The sequence below is a fragment of the Hippoglossus hippoglossus genome, chromosome 23, assembly GCF_009819705.1.
Source record: "Hippoglossus hippoglossus isolate fHipHip1 chromosome 23, fHipHip1.pri, whole genome shotgun sequence".
Taxonomy (NCBI): Eukaryota; Metazoa; Chordata; class Actinopteri; order Pleuronectiformes; family Pleuronectidae; genus Hippoglossus; species Hippoglossus hippoglossus.
The window spans coordinates 11,098,917-11,124,988 of NC_047173.1; the positions used below are offsets into that span (position 1 = coordinate 11,098,917).

At 41.3% G+C, this 26,072-nt stretch overlaps 3 protein-coding genes across 38 annotated transcripts in view; 1 reads left to right on the forward strand and 2 right to left on the reverse strand.

The window, feature by feature from the left end:
* The window catches only part of cacna2d4a (calcium channel, voltage-dependent, alpha 2/delta subunit 4a), a 75,462-nt gene extending 72,605 nt beyond the window's left edge, over window positions 1-2,857 (reverse strand). For 3 of the 8 annotated variants that reach the window (XM_034578969.1, XM_034578968.1, XM_034578966.1), the window contains exons 1-2: window positions 1,736-2,855; window positions 751-947 (exon numbers count right to left, since the gene is read on the reverse strand). In XM_034578969.1, the coding sequence (XP_034434860.1) occupies window positions 751-947; window positions 1,736-1,846 (308 nt within the window). In that variant the 5' untranslated portion in view covers window positions 1,847-2,855. Of the gene's footprint in view, window positions 1-750; window positions 952-1,735 lie in introns of all 8 variants that reach the window. The other 5 variants (XM_034578965.1, XM_034578963.1, XM_034578964.1 and 2 more) reach the window with 4 other exon arrangements.
* Window positions 2,858-6,428: 3,571 nt separating this feature from the next.
* On the reverse strand, window positions 6,429-18,808 carry dcp1b (decapping mRNA 1B). 2 transcript variants are annotated; one of them, XM_034578181.1, is made up of 12 exons: window positions 18,427-18,808; window positions 18,043-18,083; window positions 17,467-17,594; window positions 11,700-11,766; window positions 11,098-11,314; window positions 10,462-10,560; window positions 9,457-10,273; window positions 9,311-9,361; window positions 8,810-9,027; window positions 8,449-8,655; window positions 8,240-8,360; window positions 6,429-8,204 (listed from the first exon to the last, which is right to left on the reverse strand). In XM_034578181.1, the coding sequence occupies exons 1-11, from the start codon at window positions 18,583-18,585 to the stop codon at window positions 8,280-8,282; spliced, it is 2,085 nt and encodes a 694-aa protein (XP_034434072.1). In that variant the 5' UTR covers window positions 18,586-18,808; the 3' UTR covers window positions 6,429-8,204; window positions 8,240-8,279. The 2 variants fall into 2 exon arrangements, with proteins under 2 accessions (XP_034434072.1, XP_034434073.1); XM_034578182.1 differs by lacking the exon at window positions 10,462-10,560 and having other exon boundaries at window positions 18,427-18,585.
* Window positions 14,441-26,072, forward strand: part of cacna1c (calcium channel, voltage-dependent, L type, alpha 1C subunit) — a 185,937-nt gene continuing 174,305 nt past the window's right edge. For 3 of the 28 annotated variants that reach the window (XM_034578139.1, XM_034578172.1, XM_034578149.1), the window contains exon 1: window positions 14,446-15,257. In XM_034578139.1, the coding sequence (XP_034434030.1) occupies window positions 15,134-15,257 (124 nt within the window). In that variant the 5' untranslated portion in view covers window positions 14,446-15,133. Of the gene's footprint in view, window positions 15,258-26,072 lie in introns of all 28 variants that reach the window. The other 25 variants (XM_034578141.1, XM_034578157.1, XM_034578164.1 and 22 more) reach the window with 16 other exon arrangements.

The window sequence follows — 26,072 nt, forward strand, 5'->3', positions numbered from 1 at the left end:
TCAACCGACCAACATCACCATCAAAAATATGCATGGCTTATAAAAACGTAGTGTTCAGCTATGCCAAAGCAAAATAAAAATTTGTCTTAAATAGAATTATTATTATACTTTCCAAATTTATACATCAACTTCAACTTATTTGGCTGCGGCTGTAGAGAAGCTGTATGATTCTCTGGCAGTTACCTCGACCCTGCAGGTGCCCATATGGCCCATATGTATCTGTGTGGAGCCAAAGCAGAAGGAACACTATTGACTCATCCATGTGACGTGTGGCTCCTAGGAGGGTATAACGCTGCGTGTGGGCTTTCCAGGGCGTCCACGCGGAAATGAGCCGGTAAAGCAGCTGATGTAATGTCTTAATAAAGAACCATGTGGTCATCAGACTCGTGTTTACAGATTAATTGCGTCCCGTTGTTAGAGAGGATGCAATCATGGTACTCTAGGCTTTGTATATGCTCATTTATTTCACCTATTCAAAATAATATAGTGGTGAGAGTGCAGGTGTAAATAAAAGGGAGATTTTAGTGAGTTCTCATGCTTGATTTAACTTTAGTAGAAAGTCAGATCGTTGGAATTAATTAATACAATACAGTACAATACAATATATTAATACAACCCAGTGCTTCCTCAGTACTGTCTGTGTCTGTGTAGCTTCATGCTGACCTCCAACCTTGAGCTGACTGAAGCGGTTCAGTCCCTCAGGGTTAAAAGTCTGTGTCAGGGTTGTTTCTGATGCCACGGTATACTCACGTTTCTGGTGGGATCTTCATCTGCCCGTCGACCATCAGGCACAGCGAGCTGAAGAGGATAATCCACACCAGCATCATCAGCCTCCCTCCGCGCGGCCCACTTCGGTCCGATTTAGTGGCATTCCCGGCTCTTCCCGGACCCCAGCGGTTCATCCCCGCAGCTGCTGCGATTTGCATCAGTCCAGTGATTGTTGCTCGCTGGCTCCAGAGGAGAAAGGAGTGGAATTAGGACAATGCAAAGTGAGATTTGGAGTGCTCGGGTCACAGTGCAAACGCAGAGAGAGGGGAGTGTTAAAGGTGCAATGAACTAGATGGTGACTCGTGGAGGGAAGGTCTGTTAAGGGTCAGGGAATATCAGCAACAATCAACAAATACTGAGGGTAAATAAAGGAGCTGAAACAAAATCTGATTCTGACCTGTTTTCTAAATACATTTACAGCATTTCGACACGTTTTCTTTGACAGGGTTAATGAATAAAATACTTTCTGACTTTTCAATCAAAAGCTTGTGTTTCTATTTGAATTGTTTGACTCTTTCAATTAAAGAATTGCATATTTTTTAAAACTTTAACCTGAGGTGGTGTTTTTTACTTTGGACACCACTGCCTGAAGTAGCTGTTAATGATGCTGATGAAAGCAGCGAAAGTAAAGTAGCTAAAAGTTCAAAGTTGCTATGAAGCTGAATAAAGTTGAGGGGAACTACAGAGTTGGTTGATAATTCTCTGTGGTTTGATTCACGATAAATGTCACTAGTTTGAAGTTTAAATGACAAACACTTGATGAAGTATTTAACCTGCAAGACATTGCTATTGATTGAAATTATAGTGTGATAAATATTGATATTGTTTCAATGCCCAGCCATGATTGATCATAGCTGCAATAAACATATATCACAATGAAATTAAGTACTAACAAAAATAGGACCAGACCCATTAAGGCAACAAGGATATATATATATAAATATATATACTTTTTTTGACAACTTGCCTGTAAAGTAATTGTTACAAAGTAAAGGTCCACTTGCGAGACATTCATGTAGAGTTCAAATCTGGAAACTGTCCAGAGACTGAGTTTGTCACTGAGCAGCATGGAGAGCATCTGTGACAGTCCAAACCCTGCTTAGGAAGAGCGGAGGATCCAGAAAGCTCATGTGCGACATCCGGCAACAGATAAAGCATCTCATCCTGAAAGCAGTCACAGATTTAGGACTCAACTTGACTTCCAGGAATGAACAAATGATCCTGAGAAGCTGCAGATTTTAAGTGCAGAGACTTAAGAGCTGCTTCTCTAAAAGTCTCAAGACAAAAGACGGAAACAGTCCCATGCGCTGTCCGGAGATGCGGGATGCTAATTTTAACAGAAACGCAGGCTGGAGCGAAAAAAAAGTGGGTCGCAGGAAGATTAAATACTTCTCCAAATTACGGCAGACACAATGGCACAGAAGATTACTCACTGTGGCATGTTGTCAAGGCTTTGAACGCGCTCCTTTGAGGCATTGAGAGAAACCTCACAAAGAAAAGTGTCTGAGGGACAAGTGGATGTCAGCTGAGCAGAACAAAAGAGTCTGGGTTGTCTTCGATGTCAAAGGTCACTTCTGCGCACCAGGAGTCAGAGCGGAGTCTCGCCATGTTCCTACAGCTCCCTCTCTACGCCTCTTAATCCTATTTCCACTCCTCCCATCGTCCGCCTCTCTCCTCCACGCTCCCTCTCCCTCATCTACAGGACGCCAAGAAGACTTGGGATGTCCCGGTAAACTTGTGTCTTTACGTGGGTTCAGTCCTTGTTGTTTTGAATCCCAAGGCAGGACAAACACACACAGTCAAAAGAAATCCTGCTGCAGTTTCATATTGTTCTGCCGTCCCGTTCCCCTGACCTCACATCCTCGTCTCATGGATCCAGAAACAAAATCCTGCAGCACTGGGAGAACTCTACCGGATGGAGAGTCGGATGGATGGAGTGATGAATGGATGGATGGAGGGATTGTGGGACTTCCTCTCTCTCCAGCATATCTCTTCCTGCTCTCTGGCACCAGTTTATACCATAATCCAGGCAGGATTAAACCCCTCCTCACTCACTCCTTTTCTCCCTCCATCCCTTTCACTCTCTCTCTTACACACATCATCTCTCTCTTTCTCTCTCTCTATCTCGCCTTTATTGCTCTCTAACGCTCTTTGACCTACTGTCTCTCCAATGCTGCCTTTCTTTCTAGTTGTGTTTCTCTCCATCTTTTTTTTCCTTTTAATCTCTCTCATCTCTCACCTGCTACTTCTATCTGTTCTCACTGAGAACTGGATGGAGGACCAGGTGTCACTAGAAGCAATCGGTCATGGGTGAGCATGGGGAGATGGAAAGAGAGAAGAGAGGTGAGGAAAAAATGGGGGGGAAATTGGGGAAATGGCTAAAATGGAAGCAAATGGGAAAGGGAGGATGGAAGGGGAAAAAGAAATACAGAGTAATAGAGGGGGAAAGAGAAGAGAGTCCTGGTGGGATATGAGTCGTGATATGTGGAGGAAGACTCCCTTTACTGACACCATTTTATTATATAAACACACTGAGACACCTGGTGGACACTTACTGCCTCACACTCAGAATGCATGCATGCACGCACGCACATGTGCGCAGGCACACACACACACACACACACCTTTATTTTAAAAAATCCAACTATTTTGAATTTCACCTTATGGCTACAGAAACTTTTACTCATGTTTACAGTTTTGTATGATTTGTTTGAATTATTTAACAAATCATTTCATTGTTTGAAGTAATCTTTTGGTTTTTTTGATTTGAGTAAAAAGTGCACAATTCACAGCCCAAATGGCATGGCATGATCATACACACTATTAGAGTGACAACATGGCGTTTATATGCGTCTACAGCTCTGATGGGATGTCTGCTGCTGGGACCATTAAGTCCCATTTAACTAAATATCCAGGTCAAATAGTCAGACACACACACACACACACACACAGAGTAAAACATCTGCTCATGCTGTTATGAAAATGAAAATGCAGTAAAACAATCTGACACGCGAGGACAAAGCCGTATCGCTGCAGAGAGTTAGAAGGGTCAGATTAATGACCAAGAGTTGAGTGACACACACAGAGAGACACGCCTGCACACACTACACATGTATACTATCCATGCACACACACCAGCAGAGTGTAACAGCTGTAAGACGACTCCTCCCCCACTGACCCAGATCAACAATGATGGAGATGAACACTTAGCCCCCCCGACCCCTTCCGCTAACATGGATAAACTCTTGATTTTTTTTCTATCAGGGAAATAAAAGAAAAAGTTCTATCACCACCCTTAAACCTCTGTTGTTGAGATGAATGCTTTGAATGTTTTCTCACAGTCCAAACACATGTGAGTGTATGAGCTGATAACCTGCACAGTGGTTCCCTACATCCTGTCTGATTCACTCTTTTTTATACTCAAAACTCTTTGCTTAAACACTTGATTCCGGAAGTTTCACTATATAAAGTAAAATTATCTGTAAAAGAAACTGTGCAAACTGCAGTACCTTTTCTTTTTTTCAGATATATAAACTAATTTATCCAGCTAAGTCATGCATTTGCTTCCCCAATCTTTTCTTTAGTTTATGTCTTTAAATAGTTTTTAAGGCATAATCTTTCCATTAAGACTCTTATTTTCCACTGTTAAGAGTTTTATCTCACTTTAGCATTTAACAAGCAATACATACTTTATAGTTTGTGCTCATCACCTTGCATAGACATGAACTAAAAGAAGAAGCACTGTAGTATTAAGAAAAGCCAAGCATGCAGTGTCACTCACCTCTGAGCCTCTGTGGAGCTAAACTATGGTTCCAACTTGTCTTTTAAATGACTGAGCCTGAACAAATTGAGATGAATGATGATTCTAGAAAAGCAAAAACATCGTCCGTAAAAAAACTAAATTCTTCCGATTCATCAACCTCATTCATCATCCTCCATCTGAGAAAAACGGCGATACAGTGGTTTGGGCTCCCCTGAACAAACTGGACCCCGCCTCTCTGGGTATGCACGCACACACACACACACACAGTCATTGATTAGTCTAAGCCAGGGCTAATAGTCAGCTCTTACTTTTAGCTCCATCAGCTAAACCAGTGGTCTGGAACCTCCAGGTCTCAAAATTAAGTGTGTGTACCAATATTTAGAAAATATAACATATAACGGTGTTTTGACACAGATACAAAAAAACAACATATTTTTTTGTAATAAACCTTCGTGTTTACATGGATACGAATTGAATTTAAACTTAACGGAAGTTGCTTTAGATAAAAGTGTCGACTACTGTGAGTATAGATCATATACAGTCTATGGTATAGATACGTCACAGTGTTTCCTGGGAAGAGGGAAGAGGAAGTGAGAGACGGCACATTCCCCAACATAACAAACTGATTGGGCTCGCACTGTTCCTCCCATCATGCCTTAGCTGTTATCATGAGGCCATTAGGAGCTTTCACAACACATATAGGTACTAATGGATTCATTTAGGCAGCAAAACACACATACGCACACAGAGGGAAGAACATGAATACTCAGAGAAAGTGAGAATATAATACTTATAGACCAGGAGAGTGGAGATTCTTCCATTTACACCTGATCTTTATTTTTGCCATAGTTGATTTATTTGATGATGTACACACAGGGAAACAGGGATAGACATTATCGCCATTGTCCAGTGGTCGCCAAGGGACACGGGTTAGGGACTTTATTGGAGGGGCCATTTTCTATGAATCAGTCGGCTGTTAGTTGTGTTGTTGGTACATTTCTTTTGTTCCATTGTTGGAAAGCATAGATTGAATATCACCGATGCTGTGGAAATAGAAGTAGAAGAAAAGACGAACATCGACGAGAAACAACATTATTTATTTGTTCTTTTGCAGATAAATAACTGATCTCAATACATGTGTATGCAACATGGGGATAACAGTGGCCAATCAGCCGTGACGGAGTTTTCTGTACTTTCTTCTTTAAGTTGAGGATAGAATGTAAGAACGACAGAAAAAAAGCTACAGAGGTGTTGTGTTGATGTGACTCAGTGTAAGAGACAAGAAAGGCTCTGTATAACTACACAACGAGCAAAGGGGTTCATGGACACAGTCACGACGACCGAAACTAAACCTGGTTTAAAAGAAAGTTCATTCTTTACATTGACAAGGCAGAGGAAACGCTGAGGAAATGAACACTGCATCCTTTCTATAGATTTTGATCAAATCGTGTGATAATGTGTCGGTGAAACCTCACTTCCATCTTTTTGAGCATTTAAAAAGTCTTCTCATCCACGTACGCTGAAACAAAAGCTGAGGTTTAAGGGAAACAGTTGAGAAAACAACACATCTCCATTTAGCAGCTGCTCCGTCTGCGAATGATGACCATGTGACCAGGAAGTGATTTATTATTGGAAACACTCACATCGAATAAAGACTATTGGAGTTAATGGTCCTTCAACACGGCTGGCTGTGTTAAAATAATGACAGATTAATCAGCAGAAATAATATTATACACTATTGATTATGGCAAAATAAAACACTGATGTGACATCAAAGCGATAAGGAGTGTACCTTCGATGTGATTAGTTACTGTAGGGCTGCGTCCATCTTGAATAATAATTATCAACATCATCACGGCGGAATGTGAAGACGTTAAAAAGACAAGAAACAACAGAGGCGGTTTGAGAACATTTAATATCCAATTAAAATATATTCCAGTTTCTGTACGAGCAAAAACATTCCTGATAGAAATTCAACATTTGAATGATTTTTTTTCAAATGACATGTTTAGAAAAAGATTACGGGTGACATCTTTTAAATCATAACCCCATTTGACGAAGAGCTGTCCATATACATATATAATGAAACATCTTCTTTATCTGTACTGCGAAAACGATACGCTTTGAATCTTAGAAAAATAGGGAGAAAAATATTTTCTGTTTTTTTCTCTGAAATGTTTTTTTCTTTTTTTGCTGCTGCTGCTGTTTTTGTGAAGTCTCTCGTGGCTACTGGCCATCAGGTGAGATTAGCACAGGAGCTAAACTCACATTTCAAACCCTGATCCTGAAAAAAGTGAAGCATATGTATCGACTGACTTTTACAGCACATATATTGTTTTACACAATATTTGTCTCGGACAGGCCTGTAAACTCCAAAACATTATTATAGCATGTATTTGTATATACTTTCTGTTTCGCTCATTATTGCGTTAAAAACTATTTTTAACCAATCAATAATTTATTTAACTGTCAAACCATCTGATCAATTAGTTTCTGTACGTGTCAGGATGAGTGTTCATGAATTGTGGCATGAACGCAAAATTATTATATTTTAAAGGTACAACAAAAGATGACAAGTGGCAATTCAGTTTTTTATGGTCTCTCGGTTTCTGTGTTGGATACTTCTTCAATGTCTTTCTTCCTCGACTGAAATAAAAATCCTATTTAGATTATAAATATTTGTATATTTACTCTTAAAACTGCCCAATAACATCAATGACAATCTGCTATTATTAGTTAAAAACACAGGTACACCTCTAAGCTAGCTCTCTGTGAGGTAGTGCAGGCTGAAAAGCTCCTGTAGTTTCCTTGTTTCTTCAAGTGAAATGATAACCATGTCATTTTGAGCTCCTCCGTAATGATAAGAATGTTCAGCAGGAGGAATAAGACTAATAGAGCACCAGAGTGTGTGAAATTAAATGAGTATATATCCTTCACACAGGGACATAACTTCAGCCAGTTAACTAAAATAATGCAAATATCACATCTGGTGTTAGCTATAAAAAAATTCAAAATCATTTTAGTAACCTCAATCTGGAGAGTAAATCATCCTTTATTAAAAATCCTTTTGAAAGTAAACTACTCAGAATTTACTTTAAAACAATTTTAAATTAAAATCCAACAAACTCTTTTGACGTTTAAACCTGTAATACATCTCCGAATGAACATAAAGAAAACATGTTTAACATGTTTACATTTCTGCCAGTTTGAGCAGATTCTTCAGCACAAGTTCTTAAGACGAGGAAGACTTGCTTGTCAACGCCCAGGAGGCCGGCTGGTGTTGGTTGGTTGAAGTCAAGACTCCAGATTGTGACGAGACAAAATAAAATCGCTACACTTGGTAAAAACACTTTGAGAAAATTAAAGCGGCTGCATATTGTGTTTTCAGCGAGAGTGAACCACAGAATAGGCTACATCTCTCTCCTGGTGAGGTTCTGCCACATTTGTACCAATAACTCCTCAGATTGAGACATTTCCTTGGAGATCCACATGAAGAGAAGTTTCCTATTGTCTCATTTTGAAACAAATAATTTTGCTTTTTGATGTAAATTGAGCTGCGTGGTTTGAAGTTCAGAGAGTCAGGTTGCCTGGTTGTACAGTACAGAGGTGATACACCCGGTATACATTTGTGCATATGCGTGTGCATGGAGTGGGGTTCAGGAGGAGGAGGTTGTACATCCATATCAGGCGTGAGAATTAGCCTCACTGACCTGGACAGGGTGCATGTATAGACAGAGGGTGTAAAGAGTCATTGGTACTTGGTGCTGGAGTCGTTAGCGAAGCGGCTGATGTAGGTTTCATAGATTGTTTCCATGAAAGAGCTGTCACTCTGAAACACACACAAGCACGGGTCATCATCAACATGGTGTTTGCATGAATTAATGTAGAATGCATCCATGTTACAGACAGTATTTTACCTGGATCAGATGCAGGAGTGTGGCTTGGATCTGACCTCTGGACAGAACTCGGACCTCCTCCTGCAGCGGGGGTCTGGGGTGAGGGACGGGGGAGTTCTCCTGAGCGACTGCCGTCAACCCACAGTTTGACTTTGTCTGAGAGAACACACTGGGAGAGAGGAGCATGGTGGGGGCCACAGTGGCTGGTATTCTCTGGGGGGAGATGACCTGAGCAGACAAGGACAGTTAATAGTACTCTTTTACAGTTAGTATAGTTTAAACAATATATTTAAGTGTCATGCATGCTGTTGGTAATTTGATTTCACTTTTCCACAACAGAAGAGACCAGTATTTGCTATTTGCTTCTGCAAACTGTACTTACCTGAAACTGCAGGGCAGCCCTTTGACCTGCGGTGGCTGGGATCTGATTTGGGGCTGGGCCGACACTTTGACTCGGAGAGGGCCCCAGGAATCGAGGGGCCAGTCCTGGACCGAGTCGAGGAGGATCACTGGAAGCCAGGCTTTGCTCCTGCTGGACCAACTGGAGCTTATGGAGGAGCTCATGAGGAGACACCACACCTGGCATCTGAGAGGGTAGACCTGACCAAAGAAAACCAGGGACCCAATGAAAGGAACGTATTTTAACAGCTTACGCATATAGAAATGGCAATTTATTAATTAATTATGGGCATTTTACAGTTTACATAGTGGAATCAATACAGAGTAATCATGTTATCTAAATCTAGCTGCCATTCCTGTGCACGCTGTCACAACCTTTTTATAAGAGTGGACTGGAATCTGTGAATAACTTCTGTAAAGTTTGTGTGACATCAAACAGATTCGACAAAGTGAGTGATTATTATGTACAAAACTGATATAATACCTTGTGAAGGTTGAATAACGTTGTCATTGGTCACCTGAGATGGAAACAAACCTGGTAAAGGATGAAAATTATATATTTTCTGAATAAAAGGCTGAAATGTGTGTTGTGGTTCACTGATGTAACGGCTGCTTGATAAGACGTCTCACCTGCTCCCTGCAGAGTTGAAGCTGAGTGGCTGTTGTGCTGGGCTTCTAGTTGAGGCTTAGAGAGGCTGAAAAACAGCTGCTGGTTTTGTTGCACTTGAAGGTGGGAACATGACCCAGAATCCACCATCATGGGCTGGGACAAGAGGTGGGGGTTCTGCAGCAGAGGAGGGGGGTTGGAGCAACAGGGGGCAGCAACAGAGGGGAAGGTGGTGGAAGGGGAAGGAGGTGGCTGGGTTAGGAAAAGTCTCTTGATTGGGTCGAGTTGAAGTTGTTGTTGCTCTTGATGGTGATGTTGTTGCTCTTGATGGTGGTGATGATGATGATGATGGTGCTGCTGCTGTTGATGATGATGAGGGTAAACATGGTGATGGTGATGCTCCAGTGGCACCCCGTTGTCGCATAGCCTGTTCTCGGGGGACTCGGACACGGTCTGAAGCATCCCGACGACTCCTCTCTGCCCCTGCATGAGCTTCTGGATGGCTGGGCAGTGCTGCTGCTGTTCCTGCTGCCGCTGCTGCTGCTGCTGATGATGAGAGGAAGCGGGAGTCTGCAGCAGGCCTGCAACAACATTTCCACCATCTTCCCGGACTACAGCCCTCATCCCTCCGTCTGAACACCCAGCATTACCTCCCTTTGAGGTCAAACTTATGCCAGAGTTCATCGAATCGTCGTAGGTCAGTGTGCGGGCCACGGGAGGGCGAGAGACTTTCCCTGCTGGCGACACAGGAGAGACGGGGTCTTGCTTGGGTGAGCGGTGATGTTGAGATCCAAAGAGAGTGGCCAGAGAGAGAGTCTTGGGTTGAGCAGCTTCACTGTCCTGGAGGAGACAAACACAAAGATGGATACGAGAGAAGACGAACAATAGGCAGGAGTGGAAAGAGAGAACTAGAGGGAGTACAAACGCTGCAGCTATCTCTCAAGTATACTTAACAAAACAATAATTAGATATCAGGGGACAATGTACTAAAGGATTGACTGAAAGCTGATAGGATCTAGGTGTTTCACCTTAGCATTAGGTTTAACAGGTATTGGTTTTATCAGGTTGGGGTTTCCAAACAGAACACTGCTGCCACCAATCTCTTTTGGCTCAGATGGAGAATTTTCCTGTAACACATAAAAAAAAAAAAGGTGGAACGAATAAGGTTAAGTTAATATTTTTCCAGATTCAAAATCTATAAGTAAGTATTTGTTATCTCCTTCCAAAAACCTGCAGTTTTATTTTTTTCTCTTTCGTTTGATCTTTTAATCTTCAAAATATTGAACTGTCCAGACCTCTTGTGTAAACTTAATAATCATTAAAGTCAAACAACACACATAGAAGCAGTATTCAGTTTTTATGTACCATATATCTAAAAAAAACCTTCCAGAAAATGAAGTTTTTAACCGATGCTCAATACTTTTCTGTTTATCATTTATTTTTATTAAGGCTCATTCAAAGCCTCTACTGCACTGTAGCAGAGCTATATCTTTTTTTCTTGTCATTCAATTTTAAATGTGTAAATACATTTTTTAAATCTTTCATTTTGTTTTACTTTATCGATACTATGTGTCATTTATCTTATATCTCGTCTTCGGGACTCCCGAGTCTTACATCAGTTTAAATTGCTTTATTGTTGAAAGATGCGACACAGATAAACTCACCTTGCCAACCTTGTCATACTCTGTGCGTGCTTTGGTCAACATCTGGATGATGTCTACCCCCTTTCCTTCCCTTCTATCTCCTCCTCCTCCTCCTCCTCCTCCTCCTCCACCACCACCACCACCTGTTACTCCTCCACGTCCAATAACAACTCCTCCTCCGGCTGGGGACAACCAACCACCTTGAGACTGAGCCACGGTCTGCTCCTGCTGGGTCAGACTGCACAAAGGACTCCATAAGTAAACCTGCACGCCCGCGTTTCTTCAAATAATTTGTGATAACTGTAGTGACATGGTACAGTTCAGAGTAAGAGCATCACTTTATCTTTACATCTACAGTATGTTTTATACAAAGTAAGATGAACTCTCTGTCACCCCTAGAGCCACGTCTATCCAAACATACTACTGTCATTTGTTAGCGGAAAACTTTAAATGTTGTCTCTGAACCTTAGACACAGAAACATTAGTAAACACAAAGAGTTGTCATGTGCAGAATATGATATCAAACAATCTGTGACTGGAAAATAACTCATTGCACATTGTTATTAGTCCCATTTTTTCCTAAGGTGTTGTATATATGAGCTTAGTGTGATGCAAAGACTTACATTGTCATCCTCTGGGCGATGCGCTTGCAGTCCTGCTTATCGTAGAACCAAATCCCGTGGATAACCACTGGAGAGGCAGAAAGAGAGACAGGGAATGAATAAAAACCTTAAACCTATGTCAAGTACAAAAGATTTAGGAACAACTGGGTCCAAAGATTATTAACATTTGCCAATTATTGAAGGTCAGGTGAAGTCACGACCCTGTTAATGCTAAAAATCAAGTTAGCTGTGCAGACAACAAAATGAGCCCACTGACCTCCCATACACTAAAGATCAAAGGAAAGCTATTGTATAATTTAGCTTAGTTGACATCAGTGCAGGTTCTATAGACATGTTAAAGTCTTATTATTAGCCCTGCTGTGTCTAAACGCAGAGTTTCAAATCAGTCGTTTCCCAGCCAGGCCAATGGGAACAGAAGCCAGCAGTGTCATTACACAGTGAACCATGGGCCCCAGGAGCCTCTTAAACTACATAAACATGGTCAACAAGAGCAGAAACAAGACTAAACTAACACACATCTCTTACTGAGCTGTAAGAGAGTAAGCTGCATTACATTACACTGTGACTCATTTTACTATTTTCACTTGCACTAAAACCAGAGTAAAGCAGCTGCTGTTGTTGCATAATTGGTCATTTTTCCCAGCAGTGCCAGAACATATACAGAGCTATGGTCTAAAAAAACCCCGTCCAGAATCCAGATCCTCCTTCTTTTTTTACTGATGCACTTGGACAAGTTTATATTGTGAAACACTTTTCAATACCTGAAACACTAATGATTCGGGATGCTCTATTATACCCAGAATATAAACAAAGGTCAAATTTCTCAAAAACAAGAATTGGCTTACAGAAAACACAAACAGAAATATGATTTAAGTAAAACAACTCCCATGTACAAAGGTTTGAACCCCCGCCCTGCAGCGGCCACAGGTTTGATTCTCGTCCAGCCTGTATGCCTCATTGTCTCCCTTATTTATGCTTCTGCTGTTTCGTCAATAAAAGAAAAATGTCGGAGAAATCTTTAAAAGAAATAAAAACTGTGCAATCCAAAAATAGTATTTGATGCAAGATTCCAATAAAGAACAGAGTGACAGTTGGTGCTACTGACGCATTTCAGTCACCCTTAAACAAGACAGCAAGACGTCATGTAACACCTCAGCACCTTTCAAAATGGACTCTAGAAAAGATAAGGCCAATTGCAAAAAGGGAGAGTGAAAGATATGAAAAAGAGGAAAGAAATAGAAACATGTATCTATGTGCTGGAGAGGTGGGATTTAAAGTCAGACAGAAAATAGATTGAAGGGAGGGGGAGCCAAAAGCAACGAGGGAGGTCTATGATGTGTGTCTGATAGTGTTGCCACCACAGTCCTGTCATAGACACACACATTCCTACAAACAGATGTATACACAAAAATGCACACACACACTTTGTTACAAATGATGTCGGACATGCCGCTGAGGTCAGTATGGTTGAGGGGAACAGGAAAAGTGGGAGAGGCAGAGACGCGCGCGCACGCACACACACGCTCACACGGTTCAGTTGAGCCTGGGAAAATCTGTCCTGTACCAAATAAGTAACTGCAGTGGGAGCCTGTCTGGTGGAGCCAGAGCCACTTAGCGCTCACTGGGGATGAGACTGTTTGACAGAGACAGAGAGAGACACAGTCAGAGTCAGAGAGCTGGAAAATTGAGAAAAAATGAGCCAGTCGGATATGAAATAGAGAGAAGTGAGGTGTGTTAGAGAGGGGATTATCAACAAGTCCATCACAAGCCCCCCCCCAAAAAAAGCCTAGCTGTCAGAGCTCTTTAGCTGTCAGGAAACACAGACTGAACTTTGTCATGAACGGAAAAACTGTTGAAGTGGAGTAAATTGAGGGAAAGGAACGTTTTATGATACCAGACAGTCATTTTGACATCGTGCTGCCATGACTCATCTCCGCAAAGGACGAAAGACAGAAGATAAAAAGGGAAAGGATTATGCAAAAGGGGAGGAGATGATCATTACCATCATATTATAAGTTTTCAACCTGTCCTGATATCAACCTTCACCCCCAACAAGACAAAACACCCCCAAGAAAGCAAGAGTAGGAGAGGGAGTGAGAAGTAGAGAGTGGGAGGACTGAAATAAGTAGCACCGATAAAGATGTGGTCGGGGCCACAAGGGTAAAACTCTTGGAGTGAGACGGGAAGTGGAAGGGGTGATCAGTCAACAAAACTGGAGGAGAGGGAGAGGAGGCAAGACAGAGGGGACATCTGAACCAGTGACGGAGGGATCCTAATCAAGTGAATTGGACTGGGAACGCCGCTTCAACATCACAGGGTAAAAAAAACTTCTGCGGGACGACAAGCAAAGTCGCTTCGAGAAATGTCAACTCTCAATATATCCCTGTACGTGTGAATGAGGAGTATTGGAAACTTAAGCAATAATCAATCACTCCAGTGGAGTCCGTTATTGATCCAGGACTTGGGCCGTGTGGTTCTTTCAAAACCTCAGGACAAACCAGCCGAACTGCGAGCGCTGGTGCACGTGTGTTGTCTGACCTACGGCAACTCTCTGACAGGAACCCGGTGGGACAGCTTTAGATATTTTTATAAATTCTGGGAAGCAGCACTGCGACCTGTCCTTGTTTGTTCTAACTGCTCTGTTTGGACTTTGTTTTTTCGAAGAAGACATTTATAATCATCTCTGATTTATATGTTTGTGTTTGAGTTGCACAGGAACATCGCAGTTTAAATGTGCTTTGACAATACAGTAACAGAGTTTGACTGCAACCCAAACTGCATCACTGGGACTACTCAGAGAACGCGTGTTATGTTTTTCTCTTAGCTTTTAGTGCAGTTAGCGCTCCAGTCACATTTGTAAGCCGTGCTGACATCCAAGATGGATTAGGTGTGCTTTCGCTGCAGTGCGTGACCATTTTTGTAGAAATAACTCACGGCATCAATGCTGTTAGTCTGTATTTAGTTTCCTGTAGGATTGTGCTGGAGGGATAGGTGCTATTAAAGGTTATGCACGTCCATGCTCGCAATAGTTGTTGTCCGAGAAGAAGCATCACTTCCTTTGCTTGTAGAAATGGAATTCATAACACTGGAGGAGGAGTAAATATTGAGATTTACAGATACTGAAAGTGTCATCGAAGAAGATATTATTACTACTGCTGGACTGTGCGCCTTCCCCCTGAGACTAAACCACAGTCAAACTCCTCAGTTCCCAGTTCTGCCGTGACAGCTCTAAGTGCACTAAATGACCTGACTAAAGGACCTTTCCAACAGTGTTACCTGTATCAGTAGAGCACCATCAGGACAAGAAGAAAACTGTGGATAAGGAATTACTGGAGCTGCAATTAAAGGCCCAATCCAAACACTGAAAAGTTCTAGAGAGGATCAAGGAGAGTGTTACTACTGGACTGTGAGACGAGTGAGAGACCACCGGAGCCATGCTGAGAAGCCTGTTCCAGAGGAAACCTAAACATGAGAGACTGGAAGAGGAACCTGAGGTCAGATTTAAAGGCTTGCTGGTGTCAGAGAAAGACCTTGGATACAAATATGTCCGACCTGGAGGTAAGGCTGTCAATGCACCTGATATACAGAGCACCACTGCTAGGCTACGTTTATAGCAGTGCCAGTGTTAGCTACATCCAGTATTTGTGCCTAGCACGTACCAGTTAAGATCAGTGTTTAATGGAGGGGCTGATAATACAATGAATGAAGTCATTATCATTTAAACTGCTGATTATTTTCTTGATTATTAGATTAATCTGTATCAGCCTCTTAAGTGAAAGAGATGTTAAATTTTGGAAAAAAACGATTAAATCATATAAAATGTGTTGTTATCAAATATCACATACAGACAAAACAGTCCGTTTTTAAAACCATATTAAAAATGCTATGAAAAAATATATAAACTTTTAAATTATAAATAATGCTGCTGTGACCTTGACTTTTAGGAATATGTTCATGATATGTGCCATGAATAAATCTGAGGATTTATGAAGATAATGAGGCAACCAAAGCATTAGAGACTCTAAATATTACAGGAAGGCATGTAAGAAGTCTCCTGTCGGTTCCTAGGCAATGGGTATATTTGCCTGAGGGAAAAATGTATTGCTCCGGCTAAATTCCTCTTCTTTAAATCTTGCCTCCAATGTGTGGTATATCTCCACAGTGTATTTTTAGCCTGGGGTGCCACTTTGTGCCAACTGCCATTCCAGGAAGTTACGGCAGCACTGAGAGCAAGTTGTTTGTCTACTGATAAGATTCCACGACCTCTCCTCACAGAGGTCACGACACAGTGGGACTGGCAGCATTACCAACAGCCTGGGGCCTAAACAGTATTGTGCGTCAGATGTTAGCCCGTGAAAAAACATTTTCTGAGCTGAGATACATTCCTGTAAATACAGTTTACTGGAAAAGACCATCCAGTCAAAACCCTTACAGAATGTTATCTTACTCCTGCTGTAGACATTTTAACAGCTCTGAGAGTTCCTGTTTTGTGAATTTAATTTGGCAGAACCATGTCACATTACTGTGTGCTTAAATGTATTTAGGGTCTAATAATGTTAGGAAATCAGAGCAGAAACAAAGATAAGCATCTGTTTGATTTCAACCATTATGCCTTTCCTTTTTTGGGCTGTTTTATCATTCAAATTCATTAAGAGAGTAATCATTTGGAACCACTGAATATAAGGTTGGTGATGTAACCACCCAATCTTTTACTCACATAACCTCAGACCAATTTTCTTTTTTATCAGAGGCAAGAGTCATCAAATCAGCCAAGATTACTGGCTTTAAGTGTTTTTAAATTTCATTCCTTCCCGGCACCAGTGAGCTGGCTGCAATATATTCTCAAAGAGTGACACTCTGACCATATCCAGAGTCCAGGATTATCACGGATCATCTTTAATGTGTCCGGGGTGCATTAAAACCGGATGTAAAAGGTGTAAAGAGGTCACAGAGGAAAGTTTATGTCACACACATTATTTCACTAAGCCTTCAGGATGTTCAATAATGGCTATGTTGTATCAGTAAGACTGATGAAGTGTTACAGCAAAGGGATCAAAGTAGGCGAGAGGAATCCAGTGGTATCTAAACACTGCATTCCACCTGCCTCTTACTGAGTCAGAAGGAGACTGTGAGACCAGAGAGGGGGGGGGAAGTCTGTGTTTGTCAGAGCGAGTGTGCGTGTTTAGATTATCAGTGACTGTTGCGGTGTATCTAATCTCCGCTGGCTGGGTTTGTAGTGCTGTCAAGCTCCTGTCCCACAGGCCCACTCTGCAACGTGCGTGCGTGTGCGTGTGTGTGTGTGTGCGTGCGTGCGTGCGTGCGTGCGTGCGTGCGTGCGTGCGTGCGTGCGTGCGTGCGTGTGTGTGTGAGAGCCAGATGCAAGTCTGAGAGTGAGTGAGGCTGATAGAATTCACCAGAATACCTCTGCTCCTTATATGGAACTACTGGTTCCCACTCAAAGGAACTATAAGCTGAACACTCATGTGTATCAAGCTATATATCTTTTTATCAGGCCTGTGACTATACACCCATGTTTTTATGCATGATCATGTGGTGACATTGTATAGCATAAAGATTTGGATTGATAGTTGACATATGGTAAGCTACACTGAAAGTGGCTGGACATTAAAACTGTTAGGTAAGATAACCATGATTCAGAACAATGGAAATCAGACTAAAAGTGAGAATGATATTATACTAAAGGTGTCAGTGACAGGTTGACATGAGAAGTGGGACTGAGTGTTCATCTGAGGGTCTTTCTCCTTACATCGTGCATTGCGGTACAGCAGGAAGGGGTCCTGGAGCTGGAAGTCCAGGTCTTTGGTGATTGGCTCTGTCAGGTTCTCCATGTTGAGTCGGTTCATTATAGTGAAACCATGCCTGGGAGATGCCAGCCTGAAATATACAGAGAATTCTATTTGTTGTTTTAAATGCTCAGTAGGTTTTTCATACATTACATATTAAGTAGGGAAATAGGGGAACATTTAAAGCAAAGTATAAAGCAAGTACTATAGTACAAGGAGAAAGATAGAGAGTTTAACCTTCGAAGTACAAAAGCAATAACTAAAAAAAAAAACTACATTCAAATTGAAGATAAAAAACTTATAATAGAAAAATAATGAAAATAGGTACAATTATGTAAGTTTAAGTTTTGTGACTTCACAGTTAATAATAAAATAATAATATATTTAAATATAAAGTGTGGTGGCAAAGTAAACACTGAGGTTGTTTCTCTCTACTTGTGTCAGAGAGATTTCTGCATGTCTAAGAGCTTTACTAGATTTTAAAGAAAAGTTTGGAATGGACCAATTTTTAATAGAACAAGAAATCAAAGTGTCCTCACCTTGTGTAAATAAACAGTGTTCCTTCCACCTCGGTCTTCTCCTAAACAACAAACAAGAAACCAGCATAAGTTTGTATTAGTTTGAGTCAGTAGGATTTAAGGTCAAACATATCAAACAGGATCAAGAGGTTTCACATCATTAACTTAAAAATATATATATGCACGTCAGCCTTCTCAGGAACTTCCACTGTGTTTGTCCAAGAAATAAAATAAAATAAATATTAAATGTTTACACTTTCTATAAAGTAGCCTCGGCTCTCTGAGAGTATTTCCGGCAGCTGGAGATGGAGTAAATCTGTGGAGGTGAGAGAGCGCGCGTAGCAGGGGTCTGTGACGAAGCTAGGCTAAGTTAGCACGATGTCCTTAGCCAAAGTTCATTCTTACCCACTCGTTCGCCCTGTTGTTGTAAGTATACAGAGCCACCTGGCTGGCCACGTCCACGATGTCGTTGATGTACGGGTCCTGTCGCTGCAGGGCCGCCAGACTTATGTCCAGACCTTTGGCAGGAGGGCAGCCACCGCTTCCTGCAGACGTCGCTGTCATTGTTCCCTATGGAGAAGCTAGCTCGCTACCTAGCTTCGGCGGCTAACGGGTCACAGGGAGAGGAGATAAAAATCAAACTAGCGACAAGGAGGGTAAATATTTAAATCCACAATCGCACCGCAGCCTGATTTACAGTTTAAGACTCATGAAAGTAGAAGATATAAGTTTGATGAACCTCTAACTAGCACTACTGAGTTTGTTGGCGGCCATGTTTAGCCGCAGAGATTGTAAACAACCAGACATAAGGAATCGAGCGGAGAACGTTTGAAAAATTCAGGCTCATCAATCAATCTGGAAAAATAAAATCGATCGAAGTTCAGCTGTCATGTGCGTATTATTATTATTACAATATTTATTCAAACACATACTTACAATAGTTTAACCCTAACCCGGATTTACTGAGCACTTTTCTTAACAATGTTACGAAGTGCATTAAAAGGAAGAATCCACAACAGACAAATAAAATGAGACTGAGCGCAGAAAATAGATCAAATATACAAAAAAAGAAACAAAGAGTTATAGACAGTGCACGTAAAAAAGCCAATTTCAATCATGTGTAAAAGCTTTCATAAAAATAAAAGTTTGAAGCAGAGATGCATAGAAAAAGACACCAGAAAATGTCTACGTTCAATGGATTCCATAATGTTTGGGCTCTAATGGCCACAACTCTGTGAGAAACGGGAGTAACCATCATGAGCTCCATCTGCAGATCTTAGTGGCCCACAGGGCACATAGCAGCTCAGTGATTCTGAAAGGTACTTAGGTATAAAGCCTTAAAAGTGAGCAATAAAAGTTTAGTCCAAAAATGTCAATGGACTAAAAATGGGCATTATCAGCCTATTTTGTAACTGTCTCTTCTCTCCATCTAAGTAAGCAGCTGATGTTTCTCTTTCATCTCTGTATATATATTATTTATACGTCTGACTGCTTGGCAACATGAACACTGATTACAACTTATGTTTGACCGTTCACAGTTACATTACTCTTCAGATGCACTAGGGGGAACCAAAGGGCTGGATAATGGATAAAACAGAATAATCCCCCCCCTGTTCATTTACTGCAGGAGCTGGTGTTAATCTGAAAGCAGGAATGGATGAGTGTGTCTTTGCAAATATCACCGTAAGGTCTTGTCTTAATGGGAGGAGAAAGCCTTGAAAAGAGCAGTTACACCACGTGACACATTCCTAACTAAAGAAAATACAAATTCATGTCTAGTGCACGTTTCCCTTCAAAAGGAATCACTGAATTGTGCATTCTGGGGACAGGTCGGGAGACATTTCTCTCTTTATTTCTGTAGAAACCCTCCTGTCATCTTGCGTACAACACATATAAAAATAACTTGGGCAACAAAGAAGCACACACATAAGCAAATGCAGCATTCAATTTAAAGCATGTGTAGTGCCTTGCTCTGCAGCCAAGTTAAGGCAGTTTTTAGCATAATCCAAACTTTATAATAGTGCAGTTATCAAGGCCATGTTTCACGTTTCCTTTTCCGCTTCAGAAATGCTGCGCCCTGAAACTTCTTCCTCTTGCTCGTTCAGATGCAGCATCGTATTATTCGACACTGTTTATATTCACTATCAGATTCAGAAGTGAGACGTATCCTTCCTGCCTGGAAAATTACCACTCAAGGACAGAGCAGTAACTGATACAGGGACAGGAAGAAATCCATATCAGACATACCCGTATTCCGCAATAAGGTTTGCATCACCTTACGATGAATCTCCATTTTCAGTGTAACGTATCAAGTTCTGTTCAAGGGCACCTGAGGGGACACAGCTTCCTCTGTTGTCATTGTTCTGGGAACTTATGAAATACTGTGTTGGACCTTTTTTGAAAGATTTGCTGTTGTCTGGGACATTTTTTATTTTTTTATGTAATTTGGCCTTGTTTTCCTTGCGTTTGGATTTCTGGATTTGTGTTTTGGTTATTGAGTTTTTTGCTTCCTATTTTTATTTCGCAGTTTCCTTCCTTGTGCGTCTTTCACTTTGGTTCATGTCTTTGTCCCATGTCCCGCCCCTTCATCCGCACCTGTCCTCATGTGTTTCACCTGTGTTCAATTGACCCTGCATCCATTGTGTACATTGTCCCTTTAATTCCCTTTGTCGTGGGCAGGTCGCCTGTTCATGTTTTGTTTTACTAGTGTTTGAGTTTTGCTCACCATCAAAAGTCCACTTTGCTTTTTTCGCCTTTTGGGGTTCTGGATTTTCAGTTTGACTATAGCTGCCCTCCAGTGACTGTAAGTCTGTATATTTAATTTAACACTTTTTCCTTTGCTGCTATGTGCGTCTCCCTGACAAGTGGACATACTTAAGTCCCTTCATTCTGTCCACACAGGATCTTATTTGAAATGTGCATTCCTCGACTCCTCTTCAGTTTGCTGATATGACCACAAACTGGAGATGTGCAACAGCTAATGTGCAGCCATCAACATTAATGTCAGGGGCAATGAGAATCCAACTGCTCACTCAGTTTGAGCAGCACTGGATGAAAACATCTGTTTTAAAATGGAAGTGCCACTTTGTCCACAACCTCTCCTCTTAAAACTGAATGAAGCTCTCCAGGGTCAGGCTATGACATGTCCGCCGCATTAACAGAAAAATAGGTACATGTGTCTATTTATCAGGGCGCGATCTAACTGTATGTCACAGGCTGTGTGTTTGCCTATAATGAGACTAATGAGTTATCCATCAGTTGGTCAATACTGCCAATAACCATTCAAGTCTAGATAGAGTACTTGGGTGTGATTGGTGGGGACAGGCCCGGGAGGTGCAGGTGATTGGCTCGGAGGCAGCAAGGACGATGGGACGTAGCCAGAGGCAGCTTACTGAACTTTGCAGAGGGGAGGGTTGACGTGGTCATTCTGGAAAAAATCTGCTTATATATATATATATATATTTTGTTAATGGACATATAGTTCGTTTAAAAGCAAGTCGATTAATTAAACTTACTTTAAAATAACAAAACTGTAAAATATTACAGTAAAAATCTGAAATAAATTTTAGAACAGGCCATTTTTTAAAAAGATATGTGAAACCTTGAAAGTAATGATCAGATTTTTCAAGGTAAAAATGGATTGTGAATAATGGAACAGTACAATTTGAGATGTAGATTTTCTGCTGTGTTTTTTGCATAACCTAATGACAAATTGTATCTTGCCTTTTATTAAAACCCTTTAATCCTTATTTCTATTGCGTATTCATAATCTTTTTCGCGGGGGGAGAGAGAAAAAGTACTTTATATAAATGCCAGTGCAGAATCAGAATCATTTTACATTCATATTAATACTGTGGATCCATTTCTGTTGTAAATGGCAGTAAATGAATGAAATGAAGATGAATTGAGTCGTGCTTTCCATGATGAGGGGATTTCCCTCTCACTGACCAGAGGACTTCTGGTTTCCCACATGGGATACCAGCACTATAGTGTTTGTCTGTTCAGAGATTCCCAGAGACCAACTGCGCCTAGAGTCACACACACATACACACAAACACACACACACACCCACAAAGGGGTCGGGAACTACAAATATAGACCACTCATAAATAGAATTGATATTCCATGTGCAGGCTGGATTTGAGAGGACATTTGTGTGTGTGTGCGTCTGTGCGTTTTTTGGTGCGTCCCCTGGGCACAAGTGTCTGTTCCCACGACCTGCCCTCCAACTGTTCTTCCTTCCCTCAATCCTTCCTTCCGTCTATCTTTCCACTCACTGGCCAGTGTAATTAAACAGAGTCCGATTTGGCAAGAGAGTCAGACCGCCATTATGCCATTCACCATCCATCTGTCTCACAGGACGACGGGGCATTTTGAGACATTTCTGCTGCTGGAGAATTTCCATTTTCGGCACGTTTCCTCTGCAACGTTTCTGAGGAACAATTTGAACTCGTCACAAGTTACTTCTCAGATCCTGATTCCACATAAAACCACACTTGATACGCCTGTAAAACACAAGACATTATTGAACAATAACCCAGTGGTTCCCAATCTTCTTTGCCTGTGGTGCCTTTCAAAAGAGAGGGACCTCCCCAGAAGGTTTTATATAAATGACTGCTGTAGGTTTAATGGTTTAATGTGGTCACATTATTCAACATGTTACCAATTGTGCCCTTTCCCCCAGCAGAACCATTGGTTTTTACTTCTTTTCAAACACATTAATCATCTCGTAGCTCCACAGATTTATCTTGTAAACCTTTGGATGGGGCCCGACCTATAGGTTGGGAGCCACTAAATTGAATTCCAATAAATAAAACCGTTACATTTGCTCCCTCGTCCAGCTTCAACCATAAAATGCTACTTAAGTATTGATGCACATTTACTTTAGTTTATTTCACACAACATAAATACGGACTACATAAATGATGTCTGTGGGGTGTAGTAGACACCAGTAATGGCTTAAATTAAAACTACACCCAAATATAACAAAATTAAACTAATTAAAATAAAAAAAATTGAAATTAAAATACAAAGAAACACAAAATCTTTAACTCAGATTTAAAGGAAGAAATAGACATGTATTAATTCAACAGAAAATATGGAAAAGGAAGAATATATGTTATGCATAGAGTATGAAGAACAAATTATAAAGAGCAAATTTTTACTGCACAACAGAGCTTTTCTAACACAAAGGAATCCAATAAATCCATGTTTACAATACAACTCAATACAATATTTAACAGAAATTTGACCATGAGAAGTTTTATACAAAGTTAGATGAAGATTGAAGTATTCACTTTCTAATAATGTTTCCATTCACTCATCAGCGCAGTCGTTCACCAATCTTTAAATTCTCTTTCAAATATACTGTGTATTAATAAATCAGCATCACAAAAAACTATACATCGCTCATGAAGAGACAATGCATGTGTCAAATGTCACGAATAGAATCGTTTATCGTCCGTCTCCCTGTCTTTACTACGTCTGACAATGACACACGTAGACAAAAAGCTTCCTTCTGTCACAGGATGGTGGGCGGTTGATTTTGTGCTATGGGGCTGAACGAATGAATACAGGCTGGGTTGAGTCATCAGATTCACCTCCTGATTATAGCCCCGCAGCCAGATTGACATGAGGCCTGCACATTGTGGAGTTCGTAGTCAGTGTCAAAGACAATTATATGGGGCGGCCGGGGCTATAGTTAGAAGGTGGAAATGCTGCTTAGAGCCTTCAATTCATCCTGATTTAATATTGAGCCAGATTATTCAGCTTTGTGCAGGAATATCTCTTTTTGTGGTTTCTGAGGCATTTGACATGAAACCACCCTGTTTGGTTTGGACTCACGGTGCAGGACACAGATGATGGGAAGCAGGGTTGGCAGAGGTGCAGGGCCTGAGACGGGGATCCTGCTGGGGTGGGCGGCCCCTGAAATGACGATTTCAAACAAGGCAGGGAGACGGGAAGTGAGCTGGATGTGGTTACAGGGGATGACTAACTTCAGGACAAGTGCTGCTGCTACACCGAGGGGACTGAACGATCTGCGATTGAGTGCTTGTTGATCGATTAGGAAGCTTATGCTGCACGTTAAATCCTTTAACACAAACCTTTACCTAATCTTCTCCTCTTTTCAAACTTCTGTGACGTTTCTTAATCCAGCGCCCATCTTTTATTTTTTTACCGAATAGAATAGCTCTTTATGGTCATTGTTTAAAAGAACGTTCATCTGTTCAGCAGCTCTACAAGAAGTGAGCAAAGGAAAACAAACATAAATAGCAGCAAAAAAAACATACATAAACACATAAGGGACATAGATTGGTGCAAAGACATAAATAGCACACAGGACACAGTAATAGTGTGTGTCTGTGTGTTATACTCTGGTGTGTGTGTGTGTGACAGCCTTTGGGAAGGTGTAGAGGAGAATTGGCGGTTGACTTGCGTCCAGTAGAACACACAGGTCAGGACTGTACAGGTATAACACACCAGATGGAAGAGGGAACACAGGAGAACATGAGTAAAAGCCTAACGTTGGGAAACGTCGGCCCAGAATTTGTATATCCATAAAAAGTCAGGAACAGATTTTCAAAATAAGCTCATGATGAATTTTTCTTCTTGTCTTTTTATTTCTCGCTGCCTGTGGAGAACTTAAATAAACAGCTTCATTTAAGATCCGACATGTTGTTTGTACAAGCAGGTCTATCCAAAAATGCCTCAGTGTGGAGCCGCGGAGCCAAGCTGACTCAATGTCATCAAAGCCTGGTCCAGAGCTATTTAGTTAAGAGCTGATGTTGCTGACTGTGTTTGACATTTTACTCCTAAATGAGCTTCACTTCATTGTTGCGTTGCCGTAGAAAATTGGCCCATGTCTGCAGAAAATGACTTTGCATGCTCCGTGGGCCAGGACACGATTTTCTTTTTTTCTGGGGGAACAATGTTGAAACGTTCTCCACCGTCCTGAGGGCAAAAGGAAAGAAAATCCCATAATTGAATTCTAAATATCATTTTTATTGCCTTCTAGATAATAAAGGTTTCTTTGAGCGCTGACCTTCCTGAGTCTACATGATATTTGAGTCTGTATTTACACAGCAAGAAGAAAAAAAAATCTACTTCCTTGTGGTTTCTCCTTGTGTAAGAGCGCCGCATAGAAGGATCAGACCTTTAGTCATAAAAGAGTTGAAAAAGCAGATATTTAGTGTGTGTGTAAACACGGCTGGGGCCAAAGAAAAGAATGAGGCTGAAGCAGTCCAGATGTGTAGGAACTACTACGGGCAAATCAGATGTACATTGGGTACAACAGCTCTGATCGCTGTTTTCTTCCTGCAGAAATCACGGCTTGAGGCTGCAGTGGATCATTATCCTCCTTCTACCACTCTCATGCACACACACACATGCACACACCCACAGAGGCATATTTTCTCTTTCAATTACATGCAAGGAGTTTGGGGCCACCTTCTTTCCTTTTTATCTCTTTCTCTGACCCGCTTTTAAGATCCTAAGATCACACACACACAAAGAGGCATTTTTCTCTTTCTGTTCTCTTTCTTTCTCTCTATCACATGCGAGGAGTCTTGGCCACCTTCTTTTCTTTTTATGTCTTTTTTAACACCCCTCCTCTCCCGCCACCGCACACAGACACACACACATGCACATTTTCTCTTATTTCCCCTTGTTCTCTGTCTCACATGGGTAGACTTTTGGCCATGTCTTCCCTTTTTATGTCTTTTGTCTGACCCTCTGCTTTAAAATCTTTTACAGATCTCACACACACACACACACACACACACACACACATTTTCTATTCTCTCTCGCTCTGTGTCTCACACGTGTGGAGTTTTGGCCACAGCCTTTTGTTTTTGTCTCTTCTCTGACCCACTGCTCACTTTAAGATCTTTTTGAGAACACACACACTCACACACACGCAGTTCATCAACATCATCATCTCTGTCTTCACCACCACCATCATCATCATCATCTGGATACCAGCCGCTGGTTCCTCCACTGTTGCCTGTACAGTCTCCCTCCTCCCTCCTTTCTCACTGGCACACACACACACA